The sequence below is a fragment of the Stegodyphus dumicola genome, chromosome 1, assembly GCF_044657685.1.
Source record: "Stegodyphus dumicola isolate Sdum_Otavi_A_Nest chromosome 1, ASM4465768v1".
NCBI lineage: Eukaryota > Metazoa > Arthropoda > Arachnida > Araneae > Eresidae > Stegodyphus > Stegodyphus dumicola.
In genome coordinates, this window is record NC_140768.1 from 164,980,307 (window position 1) to 165,000,829 (window position 20,523).

The 20,523-nt window shown below is 32.7% G+C and overlaps 1 protein-coding gene across 5 annotated transcripts in view; it reads left to right on the forward strand.

Annotated features, from left to right (window-relative positions):
• Slmap (Sarcolemma associated protein) overlaps positions 1 to 20,523 on the forward strand; it is a 213,729-nt gene that overhangs the window by 176,949 nt on the left and 16,257 nt on the right. For all 5 annotated transcript variants that reach the window (XM_085822917.1, XM_085822927.1, XM_085822929.1 and 2 more), the window contains exon 17: positions 11,852 to 11,977. In XM_085822917.1, coding sequence (XP_085679043.1) covers positions 11,852 to 11,977 — 126 coding nt within the window. The remainder of the gene's footprint in view (positions 1 to 11,851; positions 11,978 to 20,523) is intronic.

The window sequence follows — 20,523 nt, forward strand, 5'->3', positions numbered from 1 at the left end:
AAGGCAAGCTGTTATTTGGATGTTCTTTAGTTATTTCGTTCAATTTGTGCTGAGTTGTGTGAGTGCACGTGCCTTCGGGAAATAGTTTTAGAAATTATCATCTTTTGTTATGTCTGCGAGAATGAAATACTCGTGTACGTTTCAAAAATTGTACACAGTTGACTTTCCTTCCATTATTTCCTCAAGGAAATGTAATAAATTTGCGATGTGCACTGCCTGTCGTTGCAATTTTTCGAATTCGCAATATGGAAGGGCGGATGTTCTCAAACATGTGCGAACACAAAAACACAAGGATAACATGAATTGTTTTTTAAAAAAACGAAAAATTAATTTTTTCTTCGGAAACAAAGGACCAAAAAGTTATTAATGCAGAATGTCTGTTCTCTGCCTTTTTACTGGAGCACAACCTGCCACTGAATGCATCGGATCACGCTGCAGCTTTATTTAGAAAAATGTTTCCCGATAGTGAAATTGCTAAGAAATACTCAAGTGCAAGAACCAAAACAGGTGCAATTGTTAAAGAAATGAGTTTGAAAAATAAATCTTCAGTTATTGATTGCACAAAACAACTCTGTTCTGCCTCTCTACGGATAGAAGCAATAATACCGATTCAAAACTGTATCCAATTGTTGTTTCTTTTTTTAATACAGATTCTTAAGAAATTGAGTGCAGTTTACTTTCTGTCCCCATTTTAGAAGGACATTTGACAGGCTTTAATATACCACAGCTAATTATTAAACTTTAAAAGAAAATGCAGGCCCTCTGGATAATTGCTTAGCACTTGGTGCCGATAATGCACCAGTATTGGTACGCTTGAAGACTGGTGTTGCAGGCATCTTAAGAAGGGAAAATTCAGATTTGCAGATTATGAGGTGCACCTGTCACCTCTTAAATTTAGCAGCTGAAAAAGGGGCAGCTTCTTTACCAATAAATGTGGATGAACACATTGTTGATATTTATTATTATCTTGAAAGGAGTTCTAAAAGGAAGGAAAAATTGAAACAATCCCAACAGCTGCATAACAGCAGTTTACAATTAGAAAACTTGAATGAAGTTATAAAATCAGCTAGGATTGACACCCAGTGGAGTTTAATTGGAAAACTGAAAGGTGCTGATGGAATTTTAAAATATAGCCAACTGTCTAGAATTGTGTTGGCCATTTTGACAGTTCCCCATAGTAATGCAGAGTGTGAGAGGATTTTCAATGTTGTTGCGTAAACGAGGACTAAATTTAGATCTAATATTAGTGATGACACATTAGAAAAACTTTTCTTAGCGAAAGCAGGCCTACGTGTCAATCGCAGTGAACAAAATTAGTTCTTTAGCAAAGTAACTTCCTAATTTTCTAAACTAAAATTCCCTCCTTTTTTTTTTTTTTCCGTAAACGATGCAAGTAATAAAAATGTTTTTTTATGTGTAAGGTATTTTTGTGTTGCTTGCATTTAAGAATTAGTTACTATTAAAGTTAATTCATTATTAAAAACCATATTTTTATCATTTAAAAAGTCTTTTTAACATTGTGGAAAATCTCCTGATTTCTTAAAAAAATCTCCTGATTTTTGAGTGTCATAGGTTGGCAAGTATGTAAAGATTTTTGACTGTATATGGTTGTATAAATTTAAATTACGTTTCAGAACATCATATCGTATCATAAACAGAGAATCCCATGATTTCTCTGTAGAATTATTTAAAGATTCAGGAGTTTATCCAGTTATGTATGTGGATGTAACCTAAAGACTTTTTTTTTTTTTTTTTTTTTTTTGTCTTGATGAAACAGCAGTAAAGTCGCTGAACATTGGTAGTTCGGTCCGAGGTTCGGATCCCACGAACGGGCTGGCTGTATGGGCATTTTCGTGGTTTTCTCCATGTGTAAAGTGTATACAAGCCAATTCCCATAGAAAGTCCTCCACAAAGGCATCAATTCCCTTAGGCAGTAGCCCTAATGTGCTTTGTCATAATTAAATAAACTAAAACCTCTTGATGAAACCAGTCTTTCCTTTCATCTCATACCTTCAAAATGCTTAGCCTCTAAAGACTGAAAAAGGCTCTGACCAAATACTGATGAAATGAATTGGATTATTAAGTTATGGCAAAGCAGAGCTATCTGCCTAAAAGGAAGGATGTCTTCGTGAAGAACTTTCTAAGGGAAACCAGCTGGCATACACGTTACACATGAGAAAATCTACAAAAACGCCCATGCAGCCAGCCCGTTTAGCGATAACTTTATTTAAAATGATTGTCAGAAATACAAAGATATTTCGAAAAGTTGGATGCTTTTTAATATACTTGCAGAATTCCTAAAGAAAAAGAGCAAGAATGAAGCAGAATGCCTGAAGAAGAAAAAAAGAAAAAATTAATTTTTTGCGTAAAATTTAGTATTTGTATTTTTTTTAATTTAAAACGTTTTAATCTTATGATATTTGATTCTTACGATTTCAAAAATAAAATATTTGATTAAAATATGAATAACATTTTTTAAGAAACCAAATGTAGGATAAAATTGTGTAAAGCAATGGGTACAATGATAAAACTGTTTAAAGTGTATGCAAGTCATCCTAAGTTAAAATGTTTGTTTACATCTCTCTTATTTATATATATCTTTTCTGAACGGAAACATTGCATGTTAACTGTGCTTTACTGTGATTTCTCTTTTAATATATGCAGTTTTCAAAACGCATCGTAGTCTGGGTTACAAAGTATTCTTCCGAAAGAAATGCAATTCAAGTAAATAAAATCAAATTCTGAAAAATTTATATTAATAAATATATTTTATATGCTCAGTTCGAATGAATAAATAGAAAATTTTAAAATAATTATCTGAAGAGACAATGCAACTCTAACAATTAAAATAAAAGTCTAAAAATTTGGAAATTACCTAAAATAGTAAGACTAAAAATATAGTATAAGGAAAACTATTTGAAAAAATAAATAAATAAACGATGCACCTTTGATTTAAACTACGCAGTTCGAAAGAGTAAACAGAAATTTTTAAAACAGTTAATTCAAAAGAAACCATGCACATACCTGCCAACTTATACGAATTTTTCATAATTTTTACGAAAATGCGTTTGTCTTTACGATTTTACGATCGTAATCCATTTTTTACGATTTTTTTTTTTTTTTCCTTTTTCAAGTGTTTTTAGTAATTTTTGTCGAAATTTTAGAATTTTTCGCCAATTGCATCGTGTTTTACCGCCAACTACCGACTACTTCGAATCCAGTAGCCTGCGGTTTCTCCCAACTCGCTGCTTAACCAGCCAAGCCAATGCGCTGAATTTGTTTCTCCCACTCTTTTCTTTGTGGGCCGCAGATTATTTTTTTAGCGTGGATTGTCGTATTCTGTTTTTATATATATATATATATATATATATATATATATATATATATATTCCACATGCTATGAATTTTCTTAATATGTCGTTGTTACAAAATGAGTTCAGAAAAACCGTATTGTCAATATTTTCAGCCTGCCTACAAAGCCGAATTTCCAACAATTAAAGAATCATTTACAGGAAATAACTATGCATTTTGCAACGTGTGCGTGTGTGACTTCATAATAAGTCACGGTGGAAGAAGCGACATTGTGAAGCATGTAAAAAGCATGAAGTTAATGCTTCGGCTTCGACAACGTCAAAGAAAGTGGATGATTTTTTTTTTTTTTTTTTTCAAATTCGGCTACGAATTCGGATGCCAATGTCATTTTGGCAGAATGTTTGTTTACACAGTTTGAAGACTTTGCCAGTTTTGGAGAAGATAGACTTGATGTCCTCGTTGGTACCTTAAAAAGAGCTGATGGAACACCAAAACATAATAGACTAGCAAGAGTTTTATGTGCTATTCTCGTAATTCCACACAGTAATGCTGAGTGCGAGAGAGTCTTCAGTGTTGTGAAGAAAAACAAAACTATGTTTCGTTCTTCAATTTCACCAAAAACTCTAGAAAACATTTTAATTGCTAAATGTTATGTGGAAACTAATTGTTATGACAGGAAATTTTCCAAAGATTTTTTGGCTAAGCCAAAAAATGCACTCTAAATTCATTGCAATAATTTTTTTGTGTAACATTAAGTTCTTGTTTTATGTTTCCTAATAAATTTTTTAGTTACTACTTAATTGAGATTTACTAATGTAAGTACAATTTTCTTTTTTCTATTTGTATAAAATTGTTATTTTTTTAATATCAAAGCATGATATTAATTCTTCGTGTTCTTCTGAATTTTGGAGAAATCTTCTGAATATTTATCTTTAGAGGTTGGCAGGTATGCATGCAACTTAATTAAAATGAAAATCGAAAAAGAAAAAAATACGTAAAATAATAACAGTTATAATTAAAAATATAATATAAAGAATATTATTTGGGAAAAAAGGAACGATTGTGAATTTTTTTCCTCTCACGGGAAAGGAAACTAGGTTGCCATATATTAAGGAGTTTGCCAAGTGAACTATTCTTGGCGCAAACTGAAAAATAAGTGCCAACATAAATTTGTGAATTTCTTCGTAAATTTCGCTCCAAATTTTACAAAATTTCATATTTAGGCGTAATTTGAGTTGTAGAATCGAAATATGTAAAAAAATTGGTATGTTATTTCAAAAAAAGTCCGATTTCGTGTCAAAGTAACCATGTTTAGAGTAGAGCTATATATAAATCTAATATGTATCCTAACTCGTGCTTTCGAGACAGGAACCCAATTTGAATTCCGTCAATCGGCCCAGTAGAATGAGAGATATAAAACTGCCCCCCCTTTTTTTTTTTTTTTTTTTTAAACAGTGTACATTAGTGGTGTATACCATTTGTCATTGCGACTTTTGGATTTCGCATGGTGGAAGAGCTGATGTTCTCAAGCATGTGCCTATGCAAAAACACAAGGAGAATGAGAGTTGTATTTTTTAAAAAAAAATTTTTAATTTTTCGATGGAAACAAAGGACTAAAAAGTTATTATAGCAAAATGCCTGTGCTTGTCTTGGCCTTTTTACTTGAGCACAACCTGCCACTGAATGCATCGGAAAATATTATATTGTATTATTTAGAAAAATGTTTCCCAATCATGAAATCACTGAGAAACACTCAAAAGCAAGGACAAAAACAGCTGCAATTGTTAAAAACATGAGCATGAAAAATAAATCTTCCTTTATCAATTGCATTAAAACAGCTCCATTCTGCCTGTTACAGAGGAAAGCAACTGATGCAAAATCCAGTTGATGTTTCATTTCTTAATTCAGTGTCTTCAAAAACTGAGTGTAGTTTACTTTTCTGTCCCCTTTTTAGGAGGAGATTCAATAGGCTTTAGTACAATTAATTATTAAAACTTTAAAAGAAATGCAATTCCTCTGAATATTCATTTAACGCTTGCTATAAACAATACACCAGTAATAGTAGGCTTAAAGATTGTTGTTTCAGGCATCTTAAAAATGGAAAATTCAGATTTTCAAATTATGAGGTGCCCCTATCATGAATTTAGCAGCTGAAAAAGTGGCAGCTTCTGTGCAAATAAATGTGGATGACCACATTGTTGATATTTATTATTATCTTCGAAAGAGCTCTAAAAGGAAGGGAAAACTGAATTCTGAAATAAGAAAAGTTTTGAAATGTGTACATTCTGGCTATATTTAAAGAAATGTTAAATATCTATCAATGAACTTCACTTCTTGCATTTTTTAAAGAAGTAAATGCTTCTAAAGTTAAGATAAAAGTATGTATAAGTTATAATACCTAAAGTAAAGGGAGATTTAGTTACTACATGCACTGTTAAAAATAGGTGTGAGAAAAATAAATTTATGCATCTATGAGCAATTTAATTGGCAAAATAATACTATAAATATAATTTGAAAGCTGATATAAAATTCTGTCAAAAGAAAATTGCTTGACAAGGGAAACATTTTCCAATTGCTCTAAATTTATTTTGTAAATAATGAATATTTGTGTTTTTGTCTTCAGACCTGAACAAAGGTTTTTTTTTTTTTTTTGTACGCTCTATTTTTGCCATTATTTAATATTCTTTACACAGTTCTGCAGTGCAGAACTCTGTGAATTAATGTTTTGCAATGATCTGTTTAAAGACATTTTATCAAAGGTTGTAAAACCAGTCTTTGTCTCATCTTCTAATTCTACACTCATGTCCATAAATTAAGGATAATTCGGAGTCACGTGGAAATCAAACTCTAAAATAAATATATCACCTGTAAAATCACTACACACATCTTCAAGAATCATATGCAAATATCAGGAAGTAACCAGATGACACCGATGGTACATCACAATGACAAGAGTGTAAGAGTGATATATAAGGAATACAGGCAAAGAAGTAAAATTGTTCGCATGCGCTTTATAAGCATTTCAGTGCAATAACCAAATAGTTATGACACAAAGGACGCATTTGGATGATTTTTTATGTGGTAGAATTATCGGCCGTCTGGAGTGTAGACGTACCCAACTGGAAGTATCAACTGCATGTTCAAATTGGAACCATGACAAACCAAGTCCATCGGGATGTCATTCTGGAAGAACATGTATGTTTGTTTCTGGGCGCCATGGGCGCACAATTTGTTTATGGATGACAACGCCTGTCCTCACCGTGCAAACATCGTAAGCGAATGCCTTCAGTCAGAGGATATCACCCGTATGGACAGGCCAGCATTCTCACCAAACTTGAATCCAGTAGAGCACATGTGGGACATGCTTGGCCGACGAGTTGCAGCCGGTCAACCTCCTCTTACATGTCTACTGGAACTTCGGAGAGCATTGCTTTTTGAGTGGTATAATGTTCCCCAAGATCAGATCGATAATTTGATACTCAGCATGCCTAGGCGTTGTACGGACTGTATTGCATCGTCTGGGAGACATACAATGTATTAACAATCATACCAACCATGTAATATTGGTTTTTTGTAAATAGGATTATTTTTTGTAATTTGCTCCAGGGAGGAAAAAATCGCTAATTTTTTTAATATCAAACATATAGCATCTTTTTTTTTTTTTTTTTTTTTTTTTTTCTCTTTACCTTTTGCTTAATAAATAAACTTTACAAATAAGTGAAATTTGTTTTGCTTCTAACTCTTCCTTTGCCTGATTTTGCATTATTCTTAATTTATGGACATGAGTGTATATATCATGTGATTTATGGTAAAATAGAAAATGAAAAGAAAGGCGAAGCTTTAGTAATAGGGGCTGCAACGAACATAATGGTAAAAGAACTTTCAGAGGAAGACAAAAATAAGTTTTATTTCCACAACAGAAGCTACTACTGCCAAGTATGTTATTACAGGCACCATAAATTTTTAATCAACAATGAAATGATTTTATATGCTAAAGTTGCAGGTCTTTCTGCCCTAGCAAATGCATCTTTTTCTGATATAAGGTATATTTTGAATAGATTTTCAGTTTTACTTAATTTAGTTATGAAAGACGATGATTTTAATGTTGCAGCTGATAAATTGCATACACAATTTTGCTATTTACAATTAGAAAACTTAGATAAAGGTATAAAATCAGCTAGGAATGACACCCAGTGGAGTTTAATTGGAAAACTGAAAGGTGCTGATGGAATTTTAAAGTATAGTGATGTGTCTAGAATAATAATGTTGGCCATCCTGATAATTTCCCATAGTAATGCAGAGTGTGAGAGGATTTTCTGTGTTGTTACTAAAACAAGGACTAAAATTAGATCCAGTATTGACAATGATAATGACACATTAGAGAAACTTTTATTAGCAAAAGCAGGCCTACTTTGCAATTGCTATGAACATAATTGTGAAGTTTCTTTTGTAATGAAAGGAAAATATGCTGCTGTTCATAGCATTTGTATGAAAACTGATTAAAGTATTCAAATATATATATATATATATATATTATTAAAAATATGAAGCTGATATTCGAGAAAGAACTCTCAATAATTTGCAGTCCATCTAGAAGATTGTTTTGATTAATGTTAAGGAAATACTGTTCTTTTGAAGTCCAATGCTGACATAGAACTCTTAAAATTAGTGTCTCACAGACATAGGAAAAGGGGTATAAGAAAATTCTGGTTAAACTGATTTATTGAAGTACTGCATACCTGAACAATTAAGCAACAATATGCAATTATATGTTAAATTGGTGAATTATGAAATATTAATACATTAAATGGATGAACTGTGAAAAGCAAGAAAGAACAAGAAGGCAGCCTGGTTGGTAAACTGCTGCTGATATTCTCAGTGTGAAAATCTGCTAGTTTCCATTGATTCATATTCCACATTTTATCTTCTATCCATTGATTAGCATTCCACATTTTACATTTCATTTTATTTTATCATATATCTTTATATTTTTTGAGGGGGTAGTAATAATGCTCTTTAAATCCTGTAATCTTCTCACAAAGTTTCATTTCTCGTTCTTAATTTTGTATCACAGATAGTGTTTTGCCACTGATGTTCTGTTATGACTTCAGACCCAGTACCTCTTTTAATATCCCCAATAACATTTTGATTAATGTTACTGAACCTTCTGTGTGATAAAAGATTGTAGAGTACCCCTTTATGAGAGATACCTTGTAGTGGCAACTTTGTCTCAAAGCCTGGTCGCCTAAATTCCTTTCAAAAGAGGACTAATGACCTACTATACTGTCAACATGTAGGCCTGCCTCGAGGATGAAAGAACGAATTAGATTCTATGTATAGTATATTGAGAGAATCAGGTCTGCTAGAGCATAGTTCTCAGCTGGTATAATAAATGTCTCTGTGGTAGGGATAGATAATTATACAGTATATCTGTAGTTTGCTGTATTTCAGACTGTGTCGTTTTGCATCATTTGCCCTAAAATCACTTTTTCAAACTTCAGGTTCGAATGCACTCGCACATTTTTTTAAAAGTATGACTAGTATGACTTATTTTCTGTTACATTACAAGAGTACTTCCTAGTTTTTCCCAAAAAAAGAAAAAAAAATGTGTTAGTCTTTACTCCCCCCCCCGCCCGCTTTAAACTACATACTCCTTTATAGTAAGTCATCAAAGGTCTTATACAGTCAAAAGTCGTTAATTCGGACACCCATAATTCGGAATGATCTATAATCCGGACATCAAAACTAAAAACTTTCTGCGCATGCGCCGCGTTGACACATGCGCAGAGGCGTTCACGCGTGCGCGTAAGACCTTTTACGACTGCGCATATGAGTGTGCGCAAGTGCAGAATACGTTTTCGCGTGCGCATTTTATGTATAATGGACATATAAGCTAAAATTATCTAATTATCTATTTCAGTTAATGTTGATGATTGCGTTGTTCCTTAATTTTCGAATTGCATCCGGCTTATTATTTTTTGCAGACTGTAAGAGCAATTTTATAAAAGTAAGCTTAAACTTTCGATTATATCAAATAGAATTTCCGATATATATTTGTTAATATGTAAAGGATCTAAAGCGAAAGTATGTTTTGAAATCCGAAATCTGTTTATCAATTTCACGCTGCTCGGCGGCGGGCGCGTAATGAATTGGAAGTTGATTTGTCAGCACTATCCTTATCTTCAGCGCAGATGTTTTTATTTTATTTGGCTTATAATTCCTTACCAAATGTAGTATTTCATCTCGATATGCTCCGTCTTTGATATGATTTAAAACAAGTTCTTCGTCATTATAATTCGCTTCCGATAGCGAAGAAAAGTGACAGAGGTTATTGAAAACAAAAAAATTTCGATTGACAAATTAGTCGGTGTTCTTGATACAGCAATTATAGGACTTGAACGGCGGAACTTTGTAACTGAACAAGAAATTATGTCTGTTTAATAGAATTAAAGAGAAAGTATTATCACATGAAACGAAGCAAAACTTAAACAACTTACATTGAAAGAAATGTTTAATAAAGTAAACAAATAAATATTAAGCTTTTTCTTTTTGCAAATTTTGATACCCTTTAGATCATAATTGTTCTTTATTTCATAAATTACGGTTTCATATTTTTAATTTTAGAATTTCTGCATGCCATCTTACGAGATTTAAACTGATGATCTATAATCCGGAATCGCCGAAGTCCCGACGAGTCCGGATTAACGACTTTTGACTGTATAAAATTCTTTATCACAGGTCAACAAAAAATAAGGAGTAAAATTACAGTTCATTTATCCAGCATTCAACTAATCAGAATATTTTTTTAATTTTTCATTTTTTAATAAAAAATTAAGCAAATAAGGTCCTTGTAAAACCATTATAAAACAGATATAGGACTTGGAATAAACAAAAACTGTTACCAAATAGTGTACCCAATAACAAATATACATGATGTCATGATACAGATCTTAAGATCTTTATCTTGATTTTATGTAAACCTGATTAATTCTTGATATGTTGGTTTTAATTTTTATGAAGAAGTATCTAAAGCAATTGAAGGGCCTAGCTCCACTTTGGTATATTTTGGGTTCAACGGTCTTTTTTGTTTAAATTTTTTTTCTTTGCATTGGAGTAAAAAGCCATGACCATAAGAAGTTATTTTTATTAGCACTTTTAAAGAGGACAAACATTTAAAATATAAGTTTAAAAATGAATTTTTGAAAAATTTTCTGAAAATTAAAAAATGTAGAGCTGGGCCATGCAGTTGCTATTTAGCTGTTTTTCCCTTGCATTCTGGGAATAATTTGACCTTATAAAATGGAATAACATGTATTTACAAGGCATTTGAATTATGTAATTCTGCAATAAAGAGAAAAATGTGTATGAATGGATATAATAAATTTCTTCCGTCATTCATTTGGCTTTACTACCATGAAGTGCGTTTTTCACTTAACTATCCGTAATTTTCACACATTTGCCTTTCTTGAGTTTTCTGGATAGTCAAGCTTTTATTGATTTAAATATAAAACTTACGAATTACATGGGATAACTAAAAGAAATTGCACAGAAATGCTGTTTGTGAAATAAGTGAAAACATTTTTTAATCTGATCCATATCATTTTAGAATGTTAGAATTTAAAATATATAATTAGTCAAGTAATGGACTAAAAATTAGCTTACAAACTCAGTGTGCTGTACTGTTGCCAAAAATGTTATGAAAGCAGCTGTAGTAAATTTAACTAATAAATTTAATAAAACAATTTTATATAGGTAAATTTCATATGAAGATACAATTGACTGTTTGTCAAACAAAAGACAAAATTTAATGTTTCTCTTCATGAGAATCTGTCTGAATATTCTTGAATGATATTTATTCAGTTATGAAAATTGAGTGCTGTTGAAGGTTTTGTAATCTTGTAATTTTATAAAGTGGTGAATTTTTTTTTATTTTAATGTTCAAAGGGATTTTTAAATGATTAGCTTAGTTGGCAATTAAATGATTAGCTTAGTTGGCTTAGTTGGCAATTAAAAATATAAGGTATCACTGTTTTCAGGAAAGTCTTATATCCTGCCTTTGGAAGTGTAACAAAAGTCTGCCTGTCTTTCTGTGCTCAGATTTGAAAAATGAAGTATAAATAGTTAAAATCCATTAGAATTCTTTTATAATCTTTCCTCATCGTTGATAAAGTATTGCAAATGCAAGTGTGTGTAATGATAATATTAATCTAGTGTTAAACTTATTACATCATCCTATGAATATTTTTAATACAGTTCGAAATATTTCTATTAAGCATATCAAATATATTTTGAAAATCAAAAAGAAGTGTCTTTTAATGTTATCAGTTTCATTTTGTGATGAAGAAATGGTAAGTGAAATTTCTGAGTAATACAAGTCTTAATTCCATTATATTTTTAAAAAATAATAATAAATCACAAAAAAATTTTGTATGGTGGTATAAATTTCACAAATCATTATACATATTGTTCAGTTTTTATTCACATCCTGAATTCTTCTGTGGTTTTTCATTTTTCTCCTTTTAAAAATTTTGTTTTATAGGTCAGCTGGATGAAGTTCAGAATAATTATAAGAAAAGTGCATCTGAATTGCATAATGTTCAAGAACAATTAATTGCTGCCAGGCAAAATGTTAAAGAAAAAACTGAGCAGGTGTTGGATCTTGAAAGTAAATATAATTTTATTACTAATTAATCTTGCATGTTAATGCAGAAAATCTCTCAGAGGTTCTTTTTCATCAACAAAAATACATAACTTTCTTTATGTGTATATAGTTTCAAATACTATTTTCACAAGATGCAGGTTTGCGCACAAAATATCATACACTAAGAATGGAGTATGAAATTTTGGTGTGGTATTTTCTGAAATGTGCACAGATGTCAGATGTAAGAATGTATCTTAATTTTTAGTATATAATCTCTCCTAGATACGAATTCAGATGTGATAACTCTATGGTATAAATTTTTTGTCTGTCCCTAGAAGAAACTTGTGACGTCCACTTGCAATAGTATAGCTTTTGCTAAGAACAAACAGGGCTTAACATCAGTGCTTTCTGATGACCACATCGAACCGTACCAGAAACTAACTTGAAATACCACACAATCACAAAAAGTATGGTGTGAAAAATCAGAAAAAAAATATTATTAAGAATGTTTTAGATCTTGATGGGACATCATGCAAAATTATGGATTTTAATACTTGACCATTAGAGCTCTATGTGGTGTTCCACGAATATCAAAAATCTTTATCCCTGTGACTTCTTGTGGAGATATCTAAAGAAGAAAGGTCTCTCACTCACCACCATTACCACAAGAATTTTTTTTTTTTTTTTTTAATTTTCTCTTTTATAAATGAAATAATATTGTATTGAATACTTAGTTGGGTTTATTTAATGATTTTAATAACACTGAAAGGATGTTATTTATGTTAATTATACATAACTCCATGTATTTATTTAATTTGCACACATTTTTATGAATGTATTACGTATCTTTTAAGTGTCCCTTCCCTGTGCTGTTTAAAGTTAGTATTTAGACAGATTTTGAAAGATTAAGCTTCCTTCACACCTCTTTCAGCTATGTTCTGTCTTTATTGCATTGTATTAAACAGGCAAGGAACCCATTTAAATGCAAGTTGAGTATTAATGTTTCATACGATATGATCAAGAAACACCAGTTTCATTTGATTTTAAGTATTATTTTGTCTTGATTATAAAATAAGCTTGAATATTTAAGTTTTGAGTTCAGTCTAAATAGAAACTGATATAAACTTTTTAAATTATATATAATAGATGAAAAATTATGAACGTACCCACATTTTTCAATGAACTCGTCTGGCTGATGTAGAGAGCATGTGATTAATTGGGAATAGTATTTAACTGCTGCTGGAGATATTAAGGAATCATTCTTGTACTTTTGCGAATGATGAGAAAGGCTGCTGATCTAAGTGAATTTGATAGAAAGCACATTGTAATAGCCCAAAGACTCAAAATGAGTATCTCTGAAACTTCACAGCTGGTAGGTTGTTCATAATCTAGTATTGTTGTTAGTATTTATGAAAGTGGATAAATGGCGATGAAACCAGCAGTAGATGCCGCCAAGATGCTGGATATCCACATGTCCTCAAAGAAAAAGGGCTCAGAGACGGTCCTGCTTGGTACTGCAAAATTATGCCAGGCAGTGGCTCAGCTGACAGCCCAATACAGTGCAGGTTCAAGTGCAAGTGTTTTGGAACACACAGTTCACCGGATACTGTTTGGATATAGGACTGCGCAGCAGACGTCCATTGGTGTGCCTCTGTTGACCCAGCATAATTGTCAACTATGCTTACATCACATTACAGTGACACATTACAGTGGTCCCAGGAACATCGAGAATGGACTATGGATAAGTGGAAGATAATTCCCTGGTCGGATGAATTATGATTTCTCATTTATCACACTGATGGTTATCTAAGGGTACACCATGTTCCAGGCGAGCAGTTGCTTCTCCTGTACAGCAGGTTATACACAGGCTGGTGGTGGTGGTATTATGCTTTGAGGATGTTCTCATTGGTAGCTCTGCGACCCTTAGTTGTGGTTGAACAGACCATGTAAGCTGTAGACTACAGGGATAAATAGAAGGGCTAGGTCATTTCTTTATTCGACACCTCGCCAACGCGAGCCTCATGGAGGGGGTGAATTAGAAGTAATCTGACATGTTTGTGTTGCACCTGCTCTGATTTCGCGCGTTTAAAACTGTAGTTTCATTCAGTTGCAAAATGATTTTCTGGAGGTCGCATATCCCAAATTAATTTTAATCATACATATTTGATTTCTAATAATGCAAATATTTAATAATTTGTATATACAGTACACTCCCGATTATCCATGGAATTGGGTTGCGCGACATGACAAAAGTCACGGATAATCCGATAAAAGCTAAAAACGGGTATAGCAAAAGAGAAAACAGTCATTCCAACTTTAAAAAATTGTTTTATGTAAAATAAAACGTAAAATGAACAGCAGGAAATGTTTAACTAACATTAATATTTTAGTATATCACTCAAAACTAACCTAAAATGCATTTTGTTAATGAAAACAGAAAAGTGCTTTGTATGCTTACGAGAGGCATCAAGGATACACAGAAAAATTAAAACGTATGTACTGTTTTAATACTGTAATGTATTATGTAATTACAAAAGCATAACTGTAAAACTACACCTTTTTGAAGAAATCAGTCATTTGTGTTTGCTTCTTGCTTTGGAAGCATTTTCTCTTGATCCAAGATTGCATTTTTCGTAGCATAAGTTTCTCGGCCAACTCCGCATCATCTTGTTCTTCCACGTAGCTCAGCAGTCCGTCGACCTGTTGCAAAATCCCTTCGTGAGTCTTCCGCATCTGCACAGTGGACTCCTCTTTGCCTTCACACTGTCGTTCATTCTCGGTCTCTCCCCTTGCTTTCTTCACAATTTCATCATCTGTCAAGCGTTCGAAGCCAGGTTCGTTGACGTCACACTCCAACAAGTCGTTAAAGTTTTAAGCATCGACGTTCTCACCACCTGGAACTGTTTTCACCGTATCGGCAAGAGTTGCCGTGGGTGTGTCTACATCTTCATTCTCTTCTTCACAACTCAAAGGGGTTTGGTTGTTGTTGGCTTCTCCATGATTTTATAAGGGTTGAAGGTTTCACTGAGTCCCATGCAGATGCAATATCGTAGGTGCTGCTAAGATTGTGTAGTGTTTTCAAAACTCTTTCAGATCATAACCTTCTTCAATTTTGGTCATTAGCAGCTTGGTTTAGAATGTTCTCTTCATTGTTGCAATGAATCCTTGGTCCATGGGTTGGATTAGCGCAGTAACGTTTGGAGGGAGAAACTTTGCAAAAATTTGTCCATCAGGAAATTTTAGCACGCTTGTTGCTGGGTGAGAAGATGCGTTTTCGATCAGTAGCACAGCTTTTTCAAGCAGGTTTTTCGATTTAAGATGTTTACACACTTGAAGAACAAAGATTTTTTCGAACCATTCTTGAAAAATGTTTCGGTTCATCCATCCTTTTTTTTGGTTAAAGTAATCAACGGGCAAATTTTCTATTCTTGTGCCTTTAAAAGATCTCTCTCTCTGTCTCTCTTCTTTTTTTTTTTTTTTTTTTTTTTTCTTTTACGTTCCAATGACAACAAATCTTTATGTCCACCGGTAAGCATTACTGCAAGACGTGATAATGATCCTTTCCTTGCTGCTTTTGTGACCCGCTGCTTTACTTTGACTTTCAAATGCTAAAGTGCGAATTGGAAGACATTTCCACAAAAGTCCCAATTCGTCGGCATTGTAAATTTGTTCAAAAGATAGCTCTTCTTTCAAAACAAATTCTTCAAATTTATGGTGGAAATCGTTGGCTGCTTGTTGGTGTTTCTTCCCATGAAATCCAATTTCTCGAATTCCATGTCGCTGTTTAAAACAAGTCAACCAGCCAGAAGATGCATCAAAATTTCCTTTCAGGCCTAACAACTCAAAAAAGGTTTTTGCCTTCATCACAATGATAGGACCATTTACAGGAGTACCCTCTTTTCGAACTTGAGCTAACCACTCTGTCAATGCCGTGTCTAGCTCATCAAAGGTAGAACCCTTCATAGTTTTTCGCGTTTTCATCGCGGAAGCACTGTCCGACATTGATGCAAAGTTCACCAGTTTGTCTTTTTGCTTTAAAATGTCACGCACTGTTGTTTCCGCAATTCCGTAATCCAATTCCATCTGCTGCTTTGTAGCGCCGTTTGCTACTTTGGAAATTAATTCTAGTTTTTGCGCAATCGTCAGCACAACTTTCTTTCGTTTTCCTGACATTTTAAATTGGTAACGAAAAACACAAACCAAAAAGCACAAGCACTGAATACAATAAAAGATAAGAAATTAACTCTGACTGGTTCGCAAACACTATCAGGCTTAAACTAACAATGGCGAGTGGGAGGAAGTGGGCGTGTCAGTAAGACAAGAGGGGGCGGTGGAGCGGGCACTGCAAGGGTGAGTAAGAAATCACTTACTCATCAGAGGGGAAGGTTCCAAGAAGGCCTGGGATATTTTTGCTATAAATAAGCACGATGTTAGCAAATTGAACGTTTCACTCAGTTTTGTGAACATTTTTTTTTCCCTGACATTGTAAAAAAAAAAAAAAAAAAAGAAAGAAACTTTTTGCGGCAGGCGTGTATAATCGTATATATAATTTTAGTCGGTCTACTGTATATATAATTTTAGTCAGTTTTCCTTTTAAATTCTATACTATTTAAAGTATCCTTTATGTGTAGCACAAGAAGCCATATAGAAACGCTTATAGAAATATGAAAGGAAGAGATATTGTATTTCATGCTTTCCCAAAGGACAATTTGCTTTTGATGAAAGAATGGATACATGAATGTCGAAGACAGGATTCTATTAATGTGAAAAATGCAAGAATTTGTGGCGAACATTTTCTGTGCAGTGATTATGAAGATGACATAAGAAATCGCTTGCTTAAATTGCCGCAAAAGAAACTGTTGAAATGCAATACTGTGCCGAAAGTAAATTTATCATATGCAATAAACAAAATAACACCAAGAAATCGGAGACATTTGAAAAGAAAACTAATGCAGAGTGGTTTTGAAAAACTACATGAATTAAGCCCAAAGAAAATTTATTTTGAGGTCGAGAACGAAAGTGAAGCTGACAATAATAAATCAAATGTCAATGATTTTGAAATAAAATTCACAAGTGACAATGTCCTAAGTGACAATATCCCTGAATGCCCTAAGTGTAAAGATAAACAAGAATGTATTGATAATTTGAAGAGCAAAATAATATCCTTAGAAAATTGTAATAAAATTTTGAAAAATAGAGAAAAGAAAAATTTTAGAATGTTTGCTCAGCGACGAAGAAGGTGGATGACATCTAGAAAGAAATTTATATCGGAAATTTAGAAATTAAAATCCCAAACAGCAAAATTTAGGAAAAAACAGCACGGATCAGAGAATTTGGAAAAACGGTCTAAAACATATTTTAACCAAGACGCAGATTAACGCATTGCTAGAAAAGAAGGAAAAAAATCCGGTGGACTAGTGAAGATATTTCACATTGCATTGTCATAAGAGCTCTGTCATCTAAAAGCTATGATTTTTGGTAAGAAAAAATAGGAATTCCTTTACCTAGCACTAACATATTAAGGAGATGGTGCACTAAATTTTCATGTAGTCCAGGAATACAGAGTGATGTTCTTGCTGTAAAGAAGGAACAATGCGAATATTTGAATTCTGTAGAAAAACTATGCATTCTCGGTTTCGACGAAATGCATATAGGTTCTAAACTCTGCTATGACTCTAGACTGGACCAAATTCTTGGTCCTTTTCAAAAAGTGCAGTTTGTTTTAATCAGAGGTCTCATTTCGCAGTGGAAACAATATTTTTTTATTTTAACACTCCAATGAAGAAAGAACTTTTTTTTTCATTCGTAAGACATATTCAATCATCTGGAGTAGAAGTCAAAGCAAATAGTGTCTGATTTAGGAGGATCTACTACTTTGTGGAAAGAGTTACAGATTTCGATTAATAGTTCTCAGTTTCCAAATACAGTATTGCAAACGAAAAAAATATGGGTTTTTGCATATTTAGCGCACTGCTTCAAATTACTGTGAAACCACTTTTTAGATAAAGGACTTGTTTTAGAAGATGGAACTGTTTTAAATGTTAATATTATTAAAGAGGTTTTAAATAGAGATTCAGAAGAAATTAAATTGTGTCACAAACTAAAACCAAATTATTTAATGGTCAAGGGAAATGCAAGACAAAAAGTCGTTCCAGCGAAAACGTTATTTTCAGGAACTACAGCAAAAAGGTATACTCCACCTCACAGGAAATCAAAAAACATCTGACTTCTTTGAGTTAATCGGCAATTTTTTTGATGTTTTGAATAGTAACAAGCCATACTCTCCTTCAGATAAAATACTTAAAGCAGCATTTGGATTAAATGAACATCATGAAAAACAAATTCTAGTTTTGGAATTAATGAACAAAGTCATTGGTGGATTAAGAGTTCAGAGAAAATCCAACATAATGCCTTTCCAAAAAAGAATAATAATTTCAATAAATTCTCTTTTTGGCCTACACCAGGATTTGAAATCATTGTATGATGCTAAATATATTTTAACCTCTAGATTAACTCAAGAAGTCTCTTTAGTCAGATTCGAGTGCTTGGTAGGTTTAATGACTATCCATCATCTAGTGAAGTTATACACCGCTTAAAGCAATTAATACTCGCTAATAAGCTGCCAAATTTATCTTCAAAAGTGTGCATGACTAAAGAAAGCAGAAATATTGATTCATATGTAACATCAGAAATACTTGAAAGAGCTTTGAAAACTGAGGAGGAAGGTGTTTTTCCATTAAATACTATTGATGATTTGAATTTGGATATCATAGAGGAACCTTCTCTTATGGCTTGGGAATTAGAATTGAATTCCGCCAGACAATTTTCGACCACCGAAAAAGAAGCATTAACATATTTTGCAGGCAGAGGCGTGCGGTAGGTTTTCATGCAGGGTGTGCAGAGAACAACAACAATAATAATAATAAAACCATAAAAATGTACATTAAACACTTCTTTAACTAATTCATTTGTACACAAAATCCATACGTCTATCAGTATTACTAACAAAATGAATTACATGATCATAAAACTCTGGTTTTGACTGTAAGAAGTGTAACATTTCTTTTTCTATTGTTATTAGAGATAAATCGCTTAATCTATCCTTGCTCGTTGTAATTGCGTGCAAAATTTTTTACTCTTTTCAATGCTGAAAATGATCTCTCCACTGAAGCAGCTGAAAATGGAATTGTACATATGAAATGTGCCAATTTATTTACTTCGCTTAGGGCATCTGTCAAATCATTCAGCATTATATGCTGAATAAGTTTTGATAAATTCATTTCGTGGTATGCTTCACTACGATAAAGAGCACATAATTCATTGGTTAGCTTTACAAAATCGAAATGTTTTGCATAAGCGTTCTTTAACAAATTCAGGCATTCATCCGGAAATTTACTTTGATATTTCTTAAAAAAACTGAAATTCATTAGTTCAAAAAAATTTGAGCGAATTTAATTTTTTAAAACAGACATCTAACTGACAATAAATAGTGTCCATTATTTCATAATATAAATTTTTAAAATGTTGGTCTTGGTCTACACTTGAGTTTTGTAAATTTACACGACGTTTTTTTTAATTTGGGGGACCCACTGCAGAAATAGTCTCTTCATAAACTTCATCAAATGCAACAGAAGTTCGCATATTTTGAATTGCATCTTTTACTTCCTCTACTTTTTGACTAGAATATGCTATATCTAAGTTAATTTTTTGTAAAATATCAAATAGAACATCAGTATAACTAAACACTTTGGCAAAAATATGTAGGAGAAAATTACCGTTAAATTCTTCAAAAAAAACATGTGATAACTCTTTGCAATATTAATTGTATCGTTATCCCAGCTTTCTGGATTCTCAATAATATTTTCAAATAAATCAGATAGGCCTTGCCTTTCACTTTTTATGGTATTAACGAGATGAATAGCTCCAACATGTTGTAGCTAATTTTGGAAATTTTCTTTTAATAATTTCATTTAAAACATGATTTCTTTTTGTAGACACCGGAAAAAAATGAGGCTATGCCAGAAATTGTTGCAAAAATTAATTTACAATCTTTTATAAACAATACAGATTGCGATAGAACTAAATTACGTACATGTGCGCAACAATGCGCAAACATAGCTTCTGGAAAAATGTCTTTTACTTTTTTCTGCGTCCCATTCAACATTCCTGCCATGACTGCCCTCCTCCCCCCCCCATCGTACGTTTGAGCAATCGGTTTATTCTCACACCCCCAACTCAAAATCGCTCCTTGCACAACATTTCACAAAGCTTCCGCTGCACGATCAGCACTAACATCTTTAAAAAACAAAAATCTTTCCATTGGTGCACTACAATTATTAACATATCGTAGCGCAGCTGATAATTGGGATTTGTGAGATATTACCTTAGATTACCAGAAATTTTGACAGATGTTTCATCCAGCATAATAGCAACGAATGGCTTTTGTTTTACCTCATTTCTAATTTCTGAAATTACAATATTTTTTATCGATGCAATAATCTAATTTTTATCTATTAGAGGTTCCAGAAAATACAGTTGCAGTTCTTAGATGGGTTGCTAAAAGGTTATCA